The sequence below is a fragment of the Taeniopygia guttata genome, chromosome 19 (assembly GCF_048771995.1).
Source record: "Taeniopygia guttata chromosome 19, bTaeGut7.mat, whole genome shotgun sequence".
NCBI lineage: Eukaryota > Metazoa > Chordata > Aves > Passeriformes > Estrildidae > Taeniopygia > Taeniopygia guttata.
The window spans coordinates 9,230,270-9,247,338 of NC_133044.1; the positions used below are offsets into that span (position 1 = coordinate 9,230,270).

Sequence of the window (17,069 nt, forward strand, 5' to 3'; positions counted from 1 at the left end):
ATGGCTCAATGAGCTACAGATTCTGCATTTTCATGCTGTAGTAAACTGCTGCCTGCTGCTGCTTACACAGTCTGTTCAGCTTTGCAGGGAATGTTATTTTTAATGAATGTGTTTCTTGTCCAGGTGGTTCCAGTCAGTGACAGAGCAGAGGGGGACACAGCATCCCTCACCAAATTCAGGCTGAAGTCTTATTCTGTTCCCCCATTTCCCTTTACCGTCTCCATCCTCATTAGCCCCAAACCTAGAAGCTTTTTCAATTAGTGATTTTTTTTTTTTTTTAATACGGTCTTTTGCTATGTAAAACATCTACTGATTTCTGGCTGATCCCTAAACACTACTGCTGGGGTGTATAATCAAATGGGGAGAGGGGGGCTTCAAAAATGTGAGCCAGTCTTGCCTTTGTCATTCTAAAGAAGCAGTGTTTGCAGCACAGGATGATGTGGAGTGGATGAAAGACAAGAGCCTGGGCACCCAAATGCCATTGCTGGGGCAGGGAGTGCTGCTGAGCACGTTAGCATTATTAACATTAATCTAATCTTTCAGTTTGTCAAACAGATTTTTGAGTACATGGAGACAGCTTACCCAGTTCTTAAGACAGTGCTCCCAGATCAGCTTGTAGTTTGTTCTGTAATACCGTGTGGATTTGCTGGGATTTTCAAGTAAATACATTATGTATATGGCTTACAGATTGCTTAGGCTGTCTGCATCAATAATTAAAATGAGGGAGGGGACTATTCTGCAGTTTTCTTCTCCTCATCCTTTTTACATGTCTGTTTTAATCTTTCCTCTCTTAGGATGGAAAAGATAAATGTGTAGCAGGAGAGAGTGTTGAAGACAAGAGCTGAAGGTTTTTCCAGCAGAGACAGAGTTCATGGCACATCACTGCAGTGCCAGCTTGCAGCATCACTCTGACCTTTGCCATTCTATTTGCAGACACTTTGATTTGGACTTGTCAAGCACTGCCAACCTGTTCCCTTTGCTGTTAAAACAAGCATACCTCTCCTGCTGAGGCAGGACACAAAGCACTGCTTTTGAGCCCTGTGGCAAACGTGGTGCTGTGCTGCTCAGCTGGCCAGAGGAGAGGGAAAAGGTTTGGTGGGATGTGGAATAGCTGTGGTGAGTCTGGCATTGCCTAGATAGGATGGGAGTGAGCTTTTGGGCTCGATTGTGCACTTTATAATAGCACTTTGTTAGATCAAGAGCTTCAATACAAGCTAATACTTAAATTTCAAGTGTATCACAGAAATAACCAGACTCTGCTTTATACCTCCATCCTCACCTGTCTTGGAAAAGCCTTTGTGTGAGGTGCAGCACGCAGCACTTGATGCCACTGTTGCAGTTTTGCTGTGGAGATTTTCATACCAGAGCTGGAAATGTAGGCATTAGAGCAATTTCCAAGTGTACACACGATGTGCTGGTACAGAGTAAGACCAGTTTCAATTTTGTCACAAGAGGGGAAAAGCCACTTGGTGTGCTGTGCTGGTATGAAGGAGCTTTGGTATTGCTCGTGTACCATCCACAGAGCTCAGGGGGAAGGTGTTGCAGAGGCAGAGCAAGCTAAGCTTGTCCAATATTGTTGTTTTGTTTTCACATCTGGCTGAATAACAAGGTTGCAGTTTGGTGTCAATAGTCTATGTAACCTTTGCTTTTTGAGGTGCCTCCAGGATGAGTTGTTGTCTGGAAACTTTGGAATTGGCCTGACATCACTAAGTCATGGGCTACGAAAGAAGTGTTAAATAGTACCAACTATCCAATCTCATTACTGGCCTGGACCACACTCTGCCCAGCAGCCTGGCACAGAGCAGTGCCAGCTGAGTTTTGTGCAGCCCAGGATGCATCACCTCAGGTCCCACTGTGTTACCTGTCTGTGCCACTCTCTTCCCACTGGCATTTGGCTGTTTTAAGGCTCTTGGTGGCATACACTCCTTGTGAAAGTTCAGCTCTGATTGTGGGGCTGCCTGTGCAGATCTGATGGCATCAACAACTTCTCTTGTCCACATTACAATTTGTGGCCTTGGAAGCCAAGTTCCTTTGCTGGGATCATTCTGGCTGTGTTGCTCTCCCTTTCCATGCAAAGGGGCGGTTTTGTGCATTTCTTCTGTACAAAGACAACAGTGGGTGCTCTGTTGGAAGCCCCGGTGCTCTAAGAAAGCCTGAAGCCTTGATTCACTTCCCCAAATACACCTGAGCTGACTGTGGGCACTGTAAAACAAGGCAACAGCTGCTATGCACAAACATAACTGCTTATTTGCAAGAATTTTGCAGTCTGAGTGTTAGAAGTGCTGTGAATTTGGGTACTACACGACCTCATTGTACAAAGCTGTTCATTTTGCTGGGGTGCTTTTGTGGGATTTTTTAACAACCCGTGTTTGAGTTATATTTTTTAGCTTTTTTCAGCTGCCTAGAAAAGTTGGCAAGCCTTTAGGCAGGTACTCACAGACACATTACACAAGGTGAATGCCTTAATTGCTACTTGAAACTCTGTGAGGGGCAGAGCAGTTCCTCTGGAGGAAGTATGGACTGTGGTGCACCAGGCAGTCCTGCTTGTGGAAAATAAACCCTGGGTGCTGATGTAATACAGATGTTAATCAGAATTTACAGTAGTTGAACTGAGCCTGGAATTTAGCCGAAGGGACTGAAATGGAGCATTAATCAAATGCCACAATTACTGAGCCACACTTTCTGCATTAGAGTAAACTAATGTAGAAGATGCATTTCACCTCTAACATCTCAGTGTAAAATAAGAGGACATGGTAGCAGCAGTCATTAGCCTTTACCTTTGGCTGAGTAAGGGAAAGTAGATGTTTGTCTGCGCTCAGAATGAAGATTTAGAAAAAAAAAAAAAAAGAGAGAGGGAAAAAAAGTGCTGGCTCTTTTTAATAAACTAGAGTAATTACAGATCTTTTTAAGTGGAGGCATATGATACATATGTTTGTGACAATTTTCCAGAGGGATGGTTCGGCTAGTGCTAAATAACCAGGCTCATTTTCCCATAATGCAAATGTTATTCACAAACTATTACCATAATTGATGCACCGAGCCACTGTAGAGTAAATAATGCCTTGTGTGTGGGAAGGAAACTAGAAGTCAATGAATATTAAAGAACAAAATCTCATTTTTAAAGGGAAACTTCACAAGAATTAGAATTATTTTGAAAATGAAAGCCCAGTGCGAGTGCCAATGGCTTGGCTGTGTTTTGGCGTCCGTGCACATGTGTGAACACGTGTGCCCTGGCTGTGGGCTCCAGGCTGCCTCTGCCAGGGTGTTTTTTCTGCTTGGAGAGTACAGAGCATCCTCAGAACTGATCCAAGCCTGGTGTATGAAACCTTGGAGCTTCCCAGAGACACGGGGGATGCACCTGTAGGACCTTTCAGTGTGTTTGGTGTTGGGGAGTGGGATGTGTAGCCCCATGCCTGGGGAGATACTGATTGTTTCTTTGCTCTTCCTTCCTGCAGTGTGCTGGATTGCCTGTTTTGTGTCACACAAGAGGAATTTTGAACCACGCCAGAGGTGGCCTTGTGTTTATAGGTCATTATGCTGAGTGGGCTGCCCAGGGTGGCTGGGACTGGGATCTGAGACCTGCTTGGGTGCTGGCACCCCAGAGCTCTGTGTAACTCCTTCCTTGGTCCTTGGTCACTGTCCTTGTGCCCAGCCTCGTGCCTTGGTGGGTGTCAAAGAGCTTACAGCACTCACTGCTGAGGTGTAAACTGCCCTGTGTCCATGGCTGGTCAGGAGCTATTGGCAGAGCCTGATCTGTGCTGCTGGAGATGTTTGTGTCTAATGTTTTGCTGAACAGGACTTGATTTAGCTGTGGGTATTAGTGCCCTGCCATCTAATCCCTTTTTATGTTCAAAGGGACTTGTGTTGGTGCTCCAGTGTTAATACATACATTGCATGCAACGGTTCTGTTTTTTCAGGGATTTCTCTGCCCCCCTTCCCCACTGATGTATTGCTCCCTCATCCCTGTTCCATCTGTAAATGAGGGAGATCCATGCTCAAGCTCTGTAGTGTATTGCAGAGCTGTGTGCAGTAGGAGGAAATGATGGAGTGGCACAGAAATCACTGCTTTCTGCATTTGAGAATCCTGTCATTTCAAACATTTTAGAGTACTGGTGTCATCTCAGAAGTGACTTCTTTTTCTCAAGGTAATAAACAGTGCTGGAGCTCTAGAAACCAGAAAGCCACGGAACAAAATGCAGAACCATTGAATAGGATTACAAAAGCATCATTTGATCTCTTAATATCATAAGCGATTTTGTCCAGCTGGCAATTATTGTTGTTTAAGTTACAGTTTATGGCACTGTACCTTCTTCTTCAGAGAGGTCAAGAAGACATTTTAAGCCACCTTTGCCTCCCAGTGCTGCAGTCACACGTGACTGCCTGGCTCAGTTCCATATATATCATATCCCATCAGCAGCTCTCCTCGCTGCACCCTGAGCTAACTCCGTGTGGCAGAAGCAGCAGATTGTGCCATCCTGAGCGGCTCTTGTGTGCCAGGCTCATGGGCTGTCCTGCTTCTGTCTCAGTCTGTCTCTTGCAGGTTGTAAACCACGAGCAAATGCCTGTTTCTTGTCCTCTGTGGGCTGCCTTGAGGTGTCTTTGAATCCTTCGGGGGTCTGTGGTTGTGCCTCTTGGGTGTAATTTCCCCTGGAAAGCTGAGCATGTGCCCCAGCTGGGTTACCCCTGGCTGTAACTCATTACAGACTGGCACTTTGCTGGGGGAGATAAAATACTTCAGACTGGTTTTCTCACCTTAATATCTGTACTCTTTCTCTTTGAGTCAGGTCTGACTTATTAGGCTTTATCCTATTCCAGGGGAAAGGCAGCTGTAAGAACTTACAGCACTGACAGACCTGACAGGGCTTAGAGCTGCCAGGGAAAATGTCACTTGCACTTCTTAGTCACTGGGAAGCAAAAAAACCAAAACTCTTTCTGTAAAGGGTGACTCTGGCGGTGGTGTTGGTCTCTGGGGCTGCAATGGTGCCAGTCCCAGAGCAGCAGACATGGGATGCAGCCCGTGCTGTGCCTGTGGGGCTGAAGGACAAGCATCCTGCCAGCCCACACTGGGCTCAGAGCAGTGACCTGGAGTGTTCTCTGCAGACGTGCACAAAGCCCGAATTGACAGCAGCATGTTCACCATGGGATTACTCGGCAGCACTCAAGATGAAAGAGCAGATGGTGTTGATGGGAGAGCAGGGTCCTGAGGTACAAGATGGGATTGTTACCATGTTAATAACCAGACAGCAAATCCCACAGTGCTTTCTATTAGCCTGGAAGATGAGAATTCCCTGGAGACCTCCCTGTGACCCACAAAGGTCTGGCAGCACCGGCCAAAGGAGGCTGCAGGCGCCTCGTTTGTTCTGCTGCTTCTGAGATGTAGCACTGATTTGTTTGAGATTGGGCACTCTGACCCCTCCCTCACCGCCCGTGCCCTGGGAAGCCTTCGAGGATGTCAAGTGTTGGAATACAAAGCTGGGGTGGTTCTGGGTTAAAGCAGAAGGGCTGCTGTGGAATCTGGGTCCTTGGAAGTGAGCTGGGTGTTTGCTGGTTTAGAGCTGGGGGAGTGCTGGGCATGATCAGAAGCAGGCAGGAGCTTCAGCATTTGTACTTAATTTATAGAATCCAAGTTACTCCACAGTTCTCTGAATTTGGGAAGAACTTTCTTAGTAGGCTTGCAGATCCCACAGGCTTTGCTCTCAGCTTCATTTAATCTCCCAGGGGTCACTGCTTTGGCTGCTACACTAGAAGCCATTCTGAACTGTGAAAATGTTTCAAAATCCTTTTTATTTATACTTATTCCAAGTTGCCTTCCCCAGGCTAATTATAAAAATTGCTGTAAACATTTTCTGGAGATGGGATCTTCCTATGTATCTAAACTTTCTGTTTGTTGTTTATGTGCTATTTCTTTCAGCATCCCCACACTTCACTCTGCTGCTTGGGAAGTGTGAAAGCTATTATGATAATAGGGAGGGAGATGATTTTCTGCTCTCATAGTGCCAAGAACACAGGAATGGCTGTAATTCATCTTGGATGTAGTCCCTGCTGCAAATGCACCATCTTGCTTTAACTTTAGTCCCCCTGCACACACACACACAGATTGCTTTTGCTGGGCATAAGGGTCAGGGTTCTTTAGCTTCCTCCAGAACTGGCTCTGCTGTGCAAGTGGATTCTTCAAGGCATTTCTGCTGCCTTAGGAAATAGTGAAAATAGGTGAAATAGTGCCTGGTTTGCTCCTTCTCCCCCTCCCTTGTGGCACCTGTCAACAAACCCAAAGCCAGAGAGAAGAGGAGGAGGTACCTACTACTGTTAGGAGACTTTAAAAACCAGCTCAGTACTCACTGTTACACTGCTCATTGCATCAGTGTGTGATCAGCTTTGTCATGGGGAATAATTGAAATGAACGTGAATCGATATCTAAATATACATTAGGGTGTATTAAAAGGCTTAGAACCAATGGTCTGTTAAAAAGGAGGTTATTTCAATTATTTTCTGCACTGTCTCACAGTTGAAATGGTTTATTAGAGTATGGCAAAACCTGCTGAATAATCAAAATATGATTATTCTGGGAGAATTGTGAATATTCTACCAAAGCATGGTTGCCCTTTTGGGGTCACACGAAAAGGAACAGTATGTTATTTCATGTTATTGGTGGGTGACTGAAGGAGGAAGTGTGGGCTAGCAGGGTTTGGAGGTGATGCAGCACTTCCAGGGGTGGATCCCCGTCCGCTCTGGCGTTGGTCTGGCATCACATTCCCTCGGAAGTGAATTGGCAAACAGGAGTGAAGCTGTTGTATCGCACACCATAAAGACTATAGCTCTGTAAAACAGGAGAGCCAAACACACTTCAGAGAAAGTGCTGACGCTGCAGGTTTGAAATAAATGGTGTGTTTGGTCCTACTGCAAAGATGAATGAAGTGTTGCAAACTTAAGCTGGTGTGTCCCGTGTGTTTGTGCAAAGGCACGCAGATGGCAGGGCTGTAAGGAATCACGGGCTCTGCTGCTGCTGCCAGGGGCTCTTTGTGGGTGCTGTTGTGGGGGTTTTCAACAGTGCCACACAAAATGAGCGATCTGTGGCGTGGTGGGCTCGTCCCTGCCCGGCTGGGGATGTGATGGCTGCAAATTCCCCCTCTCCATTCCCTGCGCTGCACTTGTCCTTTGATTACAAAAGGACAGCTCTCGAGGGATGCCGCTGTGCATTTTCCTGAAATAAAATAATAGCTCTGTGTTTTGTGACCCTGGAACTTTAGGTCCTGCCAGATGCTAATGAACCAGTGGAAAACATCCAGGCCTGGTAATTGCTGTGAGCCGCAGCTGTTTGTGCTTGGTACGCGGTGCCGGCTCTGCCTGCTGCCCCAAGGGCCGGGACCGGGCAGGGAATGGGGACAGGGAGCTCCCAGGAATGGGGCTGTGCTTAAAAACCCCGGGATCGGGCAGGGAATGGGGCTGTGCTCCTGCCCTAAAGCCCCGGGGTCGGGCAGGGAATGGGGACAGGGAGCTCCCAGGAATGGGGCTGTGCTCCTGCCCCAAGGGCCGGGACCGGGCAGGGAATGGGGCTGTGCTTAAAAACCCCGGGACCGGGCAGGGAATGGGGCTGTGCCCAAAGCCCCGGGATCGGGCAGGGAATGGGGCTGTGCCCAAAGCCCCGGGATCAGACAGGGAATGGGGCTGTGCTCCTGCCCTAAAACCCTGGGATCGGGCAGGGAATGGGGCTGTGCTCCTGCCCCAAGGGCCGGGATCGGGCAGGGAATGGGGCTGTGCTCCTGCCCCAAAGCCCCGGGGTCGGGCAGTGCAGGCACGAACTCCCGAGCTGGAGAAGCCGGTTCGGGTCCGGTTTGGGTCCGGTTTTGGGGCGGCTGCTGAGCCCGGCTCCGACACCAGGGCTGTGCTGGCCGCAGCACTCCCAGCACGGCTCTGGGGACTGCAGGAACAGCAGCAGCAGGGGAGGAAGCGAGGCTATTGCACTGACCTGATCTCAATCAAATCCACAGCCAGATCTGTCCCGTTTATTCATTTGCTGCTTCAAAAACCAGCTTTTGAGGCGCAGGAAAGAGAAGGTGCTGATAAGAGCCAGTGTTTTAATTTTCTTTTTATGTTGCTCCCTATAGGACACCCTCTCATCCATTTTTAACATTTCCAGTTCCAAAAAATAGCTGGGGTATTTTACCACTCTTTTAGCATAGGTTAATCCTCCCACAGGAATGTAGAATTAAAGGGAGAGTGGGAATATTTTTCTGTGGCATCAAGGGAAAGTAATTTCTGACAGCTGTGGCCATGGATGGCCAGGATTTGAACCAGACCAGCTGATTGCAGTGAGGGGACTTGCAAAGTCTTCATCCCAAATCCCTGTCCAAGCAGGGAAGAGCAAGGACCAAACACGGAGTGTGGGTGAGCAGGGAAGGGGTCTCGGGGCAGAGCAGGACTGAGCAGCCTCAGCTCAGCTGAATGCAGTGACCATTATTGGCCAATATTGGTTTTTGGATCCCTTGTGTAAGTCCTAGTTTATGAAAACTTCTAAAAACCCCTATTGGCAGGTGAATGAGTAGCCAGGTTGTCAAAGCCACCACTTAGAGATAATGCACTGACACGGTTATCAGCACTGACAGTGCTTTTTAGGTCACTAATACTGACAAACTAGGTTTCAGGGTCTGTTTCAGCTGCTTTATATCTCTTGAGTGCACATATAGTAGGAGATGGTAAGTCACTGTTAAATGTATTTATTCCATCTCACTCTTCCCATGAAAAAGATACCTATACCTAGAAAAGGTACAAGGAGTGATGAAAAGGTGAAAAGGATCTGTGGAGACATGCACAGCCTACCTATGAGAAGAAATTTAATAGTCTGGGACGTGTGATATAAGGGAGACAAGAAAAACCTATAAAGTCATGATCTGGAGATGATGAGAAGCAAATAATCCTCTTTTGTTGGGATATGATACTGTGAGACTCCCACTTAAATAACCAGGCAGCTGTTTAAAGCAGCAAAATGAGGTGACTTTTTTACTTCTGTAATGAAATTCTGAACCTCACTCATTGTTGTATGGAATCATGAAGAGGTTCAAGTAGCTGTGTGACAAGTTCATATCCATCGGTGTTAACACATGTTACATTACATTATATTTTTATTGCAATCCTAAGGGCACATCTTTGGACTCAAGCTTGCTGACATTGTTTCCTTGTGCATGCTGAAGCGTTTGGGCACAGGATGCTGGGCCAGATAGCGCTGGCTGCGTGCAGCGGAAACAGGGGATGCTGATTATATCCATCCTTCAGCTTGTAACTTGATATTCACTGCTCCCTCCGTGGATGCACAGAGCTGCGAGCTTTGCAGACAGATCAATGTGTCTCCTTAAAGCAGAGACGGGGAATTGGGCAGTGTTTCTGAACAGGCAGAAGAACAAACATTCTGACCAGTGACTTCCCAGGATTTTCTATGCGTTAGCTTAGTTTGGTAGCGGTGATTGTTCTGTTGGGTTTGGTTTGGGAGTTTTTAGTGGTTTTTTTAAAAAAAACATGAGCATGACAGCATCACAGCTTACCAAGGGTGTTTGTAGGGGGGAGCTGAGAAAGGGGGATCCAGGAGTGAGTCTGGCTCCTGAGGACTCGCTCTGCTTCCACGGCAGCGTTAATGCAGCTGCAGAATCGGAAAGGAGATATTTGCTTTATGCTAAGAGGCTTTATTGTTTCTAAACTATATATAGTGCTGTAATCTCGCTTTCGATGGGGGGAGGGCATCGCGGGACAGCTCCGCAGCATCCCCGCCCTGCCCGGTGGGCGAGCGAGGGGTTAACGCGGGGGCTCTCGCCGCGGCCGAGCTCATTGTCAGAATAATGTTTAGCCAGGTGTTAATCTGTGTCTGGGGGGAAGTGCTGGAATTCATTATTCATCCCGCTGGGGGAGGTCACGGTCCTGGGCGGCTGCCAGCGGCGGAGCCAGCCTCCTGCTTTAGTGACATGTGCCATTTGTGATGAGCGGCGGGGCGGGCGGCGGCGCTCGGCAGGACGGGGCTGGCACTGGGCTGGCACTGGGCTGGCACTGGGGCTGGCACAAGGAGGGACCCACACGGCCCGAAGGACGGACAGACACGGCCCGAAGGACGGACACGCCGAGCCCCGCGGCGCAGCGCCGTCCCCGCCCGTCCCCGCGGCTCTCCCGCCCCTCGGGCCGTCCCCAGCGGGACAGCTTCGGGTCCTGCCTGGCACTGACCCGGGGGGACACAATGATCAAGTCCAGCTGGTTCTACGTCAAGTTCAAGCATGCCGAGAAGGTAGGTCCAGCTCCTCCTGCAGCCCTTCCCCGGGCACTGGAGGGGCTCAGCTGCTCCCCTTACCTGGAAGCATCACCGGGATTTGGTTTTCCCGTGGCTCCCCAGATAAAGCTGTGCCCCTGGAAGTGGCACCGGGATTTGGTTTTCCTGTGGCTCCACAGATAAGGCTGTGCCCCTGGAAGCATCACCGGGATTTGGTTTTCCTGTGGCTCCCCAGATAAGGCTGTGCCCCTGGAAGTGGCACCGGGATTTGGTTTTCCTGTGGCTCCCCAGATAAGGAAGTGGCACCGGGATTTGGTTTTCCTGTGGCTCCCCAGATAAGGCTGTGCCCCTGGAAGTGGCGCCGGGATTTGGTTTTCCTGGGGCTCCCCAGATAAGGCTGTGCCCCTGGAAGTGGCACTGGGATTTGGTTTTCCTGTGGCTCCACAGACAGGGGAGCAGCGCAGGGCACGGGCTGCAGATGTGGCAGCAACTTCAGCACGGTGCAGGTGGAGGAGGAAAGCTCAGATCTGATTCCTCCGGTGCCTTTCAAGGGGGAAAAACAATAGAGATGTGTTTGTTTTCCTCATGTGGAGCTTGAAAGGGAGGAATATTTCTTGTTCTGTGGAGCCCATTATGAGTTGTGACCTGATTCTGCACGGAGGTCAGTTGTTTCTTCTCCTCTAGTACCTAAGTACTTAATTGTCCATGGATACTCCTGGAAGAAAGAAGTTTTATTGATCAAAAAGCAGCAAGATGTATTGAAGACTCGTTGGTGTGGGGTTTACTGTGGAGTTTGCTGTCTTTCCCATTGCACAGAATAGTGCTTTTTTGTGGGATTTTCCTCTTGCACTCAGCTTCCAGTTTCTCTGCCTGTGCCTTGGTACCCAGATGCCTGGGGGAAGCAGAGAAGCAGGATGGGGAGGGAGGATGGACCAAGATTGTGCAGGAACCTGCTTAATAGAGGTGCATTTTTACTGGAGATCTCCTGGAGGGTTTCCTGCCCCAGGGTAGGATTTCCTATAGTGCTGCAGTGCAGGCAGAATGTGGATGTAGCTTTGCTGTTTCCTTAATCCAGCAAATTAGGGAAAAGAGCAAGACAACTTTTTATGAAAATACTAATTAGCCTTGCTGCGTCCCTAAACATTCTTGAGCAGTTAGCAACTTGCTCTTCTTAGAACAGAGGGAAAACCCATGCATGTGCTGTTAGACTGAAATTTTCTATTCTGGAAAATAATCCCACATTGATTTATTTCTTGTCTTTGTGCCTCAAGTTATACTGCACTAGTGAAAGCATATATATTTCATTTAACAAAAAAAACATATATATGTCATTTAACAAGACTGCCCTATCATTTATCCTAGGCTGCAAATAGCATATTTAACAATCTCAGATGTAACTATTCCATTTTGTTTGTTTGGGGCAGCCTTAAAAATGCTGCAGAATCCACTGTATCAGACAGTTATTATCTTCTTGATGTTTCACTGCAATAATTTTGTGTTCTTTAAAGTTATATCCGACCTATAAACATCTGCAATTAAACAAATCACCTCAGCATATTTAGCATATAGATATTCCTGGAAATAATCTAAGGAATCACCAGTTATTTACCAGTGGGTGAGGTTGGCTATTTAAAACACATGGGGGATTTCTTTTTACTCTACATTTTGTGATTCAGTTCCTTTCTATTTTTTTTTTTTTTTTTGACACCCCTTGCAGTTGATCCAGAAAGCCCTGGAGTCCCTGAGCAGAGCAGATAATGTTCCTGCTCTGCTGTCACCGGCTGATTCTGTGGAGTGTTACATAACCTGTCATACCAGTTTTGTCAGAGTCAGATATTTCTGAGATCTACAACTTGGGAAATTTGAACATGGATGAAATCCAGGAAACCCATTTAATCTGTCTACTTACAGTTACTTGTTCTTTACAAGACTTTCTTCTGATCCACCAGGGAAGGTGCCAAGTCTGTTCATCTGTTGGGGGAAAAAAGCCCCAAACCATAATGTACACATGCAGGAAGGCAAAAACTGATGTGCATGTCTGGTCCTTTACTGGATGTCATGTGTGATAAGGGACTGTTAACCCTATGTGTTGAAGTAGGAGTTTCCTAATGAGAAATTTTGGGTTTGGCTACGTGGGAGGGCTGTACCCCCTTGCTGAATGCAGGATTTTGTGTCAATGTTCTTGTTGCACTTGGGGTTTGGCTCATTCTGCTTCAGCTCCCAGTCTTGTCTGCCTGTGAAAGTTGTGCTAGTGTGGCCTAGGTGTGAATTGATGCTGAATTTATTAAACTGGTGCAGTTCTCTGGCTGGACATTCTGGGTAAACTCTCCATGAAACAAGTATTTCTGCAATAGTGTAACCACACTGGCTTAAAAAATTAGGTCAAATTCTTTTGCAACTCCTCTGTGTTGTCATGGTCTTAGAAATTTGGTTTATGTGAGCTAAGCTGAAGAACCTTTGAAATTCTCAAACCAGCTTTTTACAGCAGTTTGTCTAAATGGATTTAAAATCTCCCCTGGAGATGCAGTTTCTCCTCTTCAGCTGGCACAAGCGTGGGCTGCTGCAGGAACCAGCGCTCCTCTCCCAGCAGTGGTGCCTGTGCAGCCACACGGGGTGGTGACCCCGCCTCCACCTGAGCTGGTTTGATTCCTTTTTTGTGCTGCCTTTGTTTTCAGGCAGGTCAGTGTGTCCCAGTTCGGGTCTGGCCCTATGGGGTGTACCTGGATGAGCAGAAAGGACAGTGATGTCTCTTCTGGCAGCAGCCTGTGAAAACCAAATTAATTTCACTTTGCTCTCCTCATGTGGAAGTGTTATATAATCTCTGTTTAAGGGAGGTCATTTTAGGTTAGGAAGAGGTTGGGTCTGTGCCCTCCTGTCAGTGCAGTATCTCAGTTAATCAGAACTGGAGCTGCTCTTCCTGTGTGTGCTGACATTGCACAGCTCCCTCTTAATTCTCTTGTAAAGAAGTTCATTGACATTTTTACTGGCTGGCTGGCTTTGCTGAAGTTGCCATCCTTGCCTCTGGCCATCACAGTTTTTTTTTTTTTTTTTCTTTTGGTTTACTTCAGAAGATGTTGATGTCTGAAGGCCCCACTTTGATAAAGCGTATATATTTATATGAATGTCAGAGGTAACTGCAGGAAGCTTGTATATTGTACAGTTTTGCTTCCCATAGAGATTGTCAACCTGCTTTATTCTCTTGGCATCACTGCTTTCCTGCCATAAACTGTTCCATTGGTTGTGTTTGAATGCTGGGTTATCTACAGAGACCTGAACTGAGGTGTGCTGATGGAACTGGCCTCAGGGACTGAACCCTCACAGCCTTTTGGGATCCTCCAAGTTCATCTCATGCACCTGGAACCTTGACATCTCCTTATCAGTTCATTCATGTCATCTGCCTGCTTGCTCAGTGGCCAGTTTGTACAGGTAGGAACTGGTCCTGCATTTGTGGCTGCAGTACAAAGCCTGAACAATGGTCACCTAAAGGCATGTTGGAACTGGAAACAGGGAGAAAGACACTGCTTAAGCTGATGTCCTTTGGTGTGTTAGTTTGCTCAAGTCATCCAAACAGCTCTTTTAAGTTGTGTCGACAAGCACAATAAAACCTTTTCCCAGCAGCACATTTCTAGTTGCGATTAAAATAACCAGATAATAAAACTAACTAAAGCAGAAAGCTCCACAACATCATCTTGAGTCTATTATCAAGTTAATTGCTAACATTCTGTAATGCAGACTGAAAGGAAGCCTACAGGATAAACCCCAAAGTTTTCATGTCTGCCTTTTCAAAGATTTCATATAAGGTCATTTGGCCACGAGCCACTTGGACATAATACCCATATTCAGTCTGAGTGCATTTACACCGGAATTAAGATTCAAAGGCTTCATGTGAATAATATTGCTGACACCAGAAAATCAGTTTAATCTGAAGGGGGAAAGAAAAAAGGCAAGCTCTTGGAAAAAATCTGTGAAATTCTAGAAAGTGTGGGAGACATGTGGAGGGAGGCAGCGTGAGTGGGCAGTCTGGCTGCATGTGTTGCTGCCTGGATCTGAGGGAGCTTATGGATGAAAATGGAGGACTTGAAAGGTTTTGCTTTGTCCTTGAAAAGCCCCGTCCCTTGTCTGAGGTTCATTGACAGATATTGCTGAACTGAAGCAAAGCTTAATTTTCCTGTTCCCAGCAGTGCCCAAGGGAGAGAAGTGCTGTATTTCTAGCTAGAAAATTAGATTAAAACACCCACTACCTAGATCCAGGGTACATTCATTTCATCCTCTCTTGTAAGACTCTCACTACTCTGAAAGGCAGTTTACAGTTTTGACAGCTAAAATAAAAAGCCTGAAGGACAAGCAACCACTTTGAATGTTAGAAGGACTTCATTTCCAGCAGAAAGATTTCAATTACAGTCATTTTCCTCCAGTAAGTACAAAGAGGTAAATGGAACCCCTGTTTCAAATGTTAAACTCACAGACTACATTATTACCACTTGTACTTTGAAAGTAAAGGATAAAGCCCATCTAAATCAAAGCCCTGGTTCCAAATTACTTTTTAAGAGTATGATGAGGTCTGCACCCGGTAATTCAGCCACTCTGCTGAGCAGCACAGAGCACATCAAATGTGACTTCCATTAGACCGGGCTGCTCGTGGGGGGGATCCAGGCAGGAAGCGTCTTTTTTGACAAGCACTGAGAGTTGCAACTTGAAAGGGCTGCTCTGCAGCTGGAAATTCATGAGTTGGCTGTATTTTTAGAGAATTCAGGATTTTTTTTCATCCCTGACTCTGCTCGTTATTTGTCTTGTCCCTTTTAGCAGTAATTTGACCAAAATTTGGTTATTTATCTCCTGTGTGGCACAACCTCTTCTCCCTCCCACTCACCACAAGAAGGTTTTTCATCCCAAACCATTTCCTCCCCTTGCTGGGGTAGGGAACACCTTTCCATAATATCCTGAATAGATACTGAAATGTGCACAGTGTTTGCATAACACAGTGCTCTAAAGAGCCTGACAGCTGAGGTGATAAATCAGCCTGATGACCTGAGCTCACCAGAACATCCATTGTGCCTGGAATGATGAACCCTCCCAGAAATGTGTACCCTGGCTTGCTGGAGTCAGGGATAACCGAGTGTGGGTGATTTTTTGGGCCAGAGCTATGCCCAGAGGCACGGGAGGAGTGCAGGGAGTGAAGCAGGAGAGCAGCTCCCTGCTCCACTGCCACTCAAACCTTCCCTGGGAGTGGGAACTCCCATTTCTCCACCAAAAGTGTTTGCTGGAGATAATTGTGCAGATTTTATTTATGCATCCTTCCTACTTATTTTCCTCATTGCCTTGTTAGAAGGATTTCTGCAGGTGTGAAATCAGATGTTACTCCTTAAACTGATGGGGATGATCCGCAAAGGGTTGTGTTGTCCTGAATTACTCAGCACCAGCACCTGGTTCACTATTTTTATCACTTTTAGCTGCTAAAATTTTAAATTTTTCCTTTCCTGCCTATGAATACTACATTCCTACTATGAATACTACAGTATTCATATATACATACATACTATATGTATGTATATATGAATACTGTGTTTTTAAAATTGTGTTTCAACTGTGACTGACAGCATTTTAGGGAAATGAGTGAGATTTGTCATTTTATATTCTTGTGAACAGAGATTAAGCATAATCAAGGAAAACAGATGTATGGATTTAATTTACTTGTAAATACAAATTACTACAAATCATAAAATCATAGAATGGTTTGGCTTGGAAAGGTCTTTAGAAATCATCCAGTGCCCCTCTTAGCCATGGCAGGCACACCTTCCACTGTCCCAGGCTGCTCCCAGCCCTGTCCAGCCTGGCCTTGGGCACTGCCAGGGATCCTGGACAGCCACAGCTGCTCTGGGCACCTGTGCCAGGGCCTGCCCACCCTCACAGGGAACAATTTTGTTGTGATCTCTGATCCAAATGTGCCCTTGTGCTTCAGGAGCCTGTGCTCACTTGGACTCAGCTCTTCCCTGCCTGCCCTGGTCATGTTATCCTGTGAGTGCCACTAAACCCTGTCACACAGAGCTGCCTTGCTTTGTGTTTTGGCCCTCCATCATTGCAGTTTGATTTTCCCTGGCCTTTCAGTGAGCACGAGGAGCCTGCCAGTGTGGCTGCAGCTGCACAGCTGCTGTGCTTTGCCCAGCAAAAGGGGCAAAGGGCTGGCAGTGGCTCTGAGGAGGTTTTTCCCTCCTTCCAGCCTCACTTGTGGCTTGGGCTGGAGCGCCAGTGGCAAACAGGGGCTTGTGTCTCCATGGTTTGGTAAGGCCAGTGAGAAGCAGGCAGGGCTGGGAGCCAGAGGAGGGAATTCCATCCCTGTTCAGTCTCCAGCCCCAGAGGGATGGGAGGTCAGCTCCTCACTCAGGGCGAGCCAGCCCCTCGGCTCTCATTTGCTCTTGGGCTGCAGAACCGACTGAAGGACTTATTTATTTTGCTTTAGTTATGTATTTGCTTATTTACTTTTATTTAAATGGATCTTTCTCAGCTCTGTTAGTTCTTGGTAGCTAGACTGGTTCCTGTGTGGTTTTGGATATGGGTGTTTAACTAAGCTGTAAAATCTTTCTGATTTCTTTCCGTGCTGCAGATTGAACGTTTGCCATTTGCTTTTTGCTCTAAATTGTTATCAGCAAGGCCCTCTAAGATTTTTAGGCTTTCTTGAGAATATGGTAGAGATGTAAAAGGCTTTTTCTTCCTTGATCTGGGGCAGTGGCTGCATCCTGTGTGTCAGGATGGCTCAGGGGCTGCTCCTGCCCGGGCAGGAGCCCCGTGGGACATCAGGAAGTCCAAGCACCACCTGCCTCCCCCT

The 17,069-nt window shown here is 47.0% G+C and overlaps 1 protein-coding gene across 8 annotated transcripts in view; it reads left to right on the top strand.

Annotated features, from left to right (window-relative positions):
• AUTS2 (activator of transcription and developmental regulator AUTS2) overlaps nucleotides 1-17,069 on the top strand; it is a 772,098-nt gene that overhangs the window by 243,381 nt on the left and 511,648 nt on the right. Inside the window, exon 1 of one of the 8 annotated variants that reach the window (XM_072937292.1) lies at nucleotides 9,557-10,264. The exons of the other annotated variants lie outside the window; for them this stretch is intronic. Coding sequence (XP_072793393.1) covers nucleotides 9,965-10,264 — 300 coding nt within the window. The 5' untranslated portion in view covers nucleotides 9,557-9,964. Of the gene's footprint in view, nucleotides 1-9,556; nucleotides 10,265-17,069 lie in introns of those variants that run through there. 8 annotated transcript variants of the gene reach the window in all.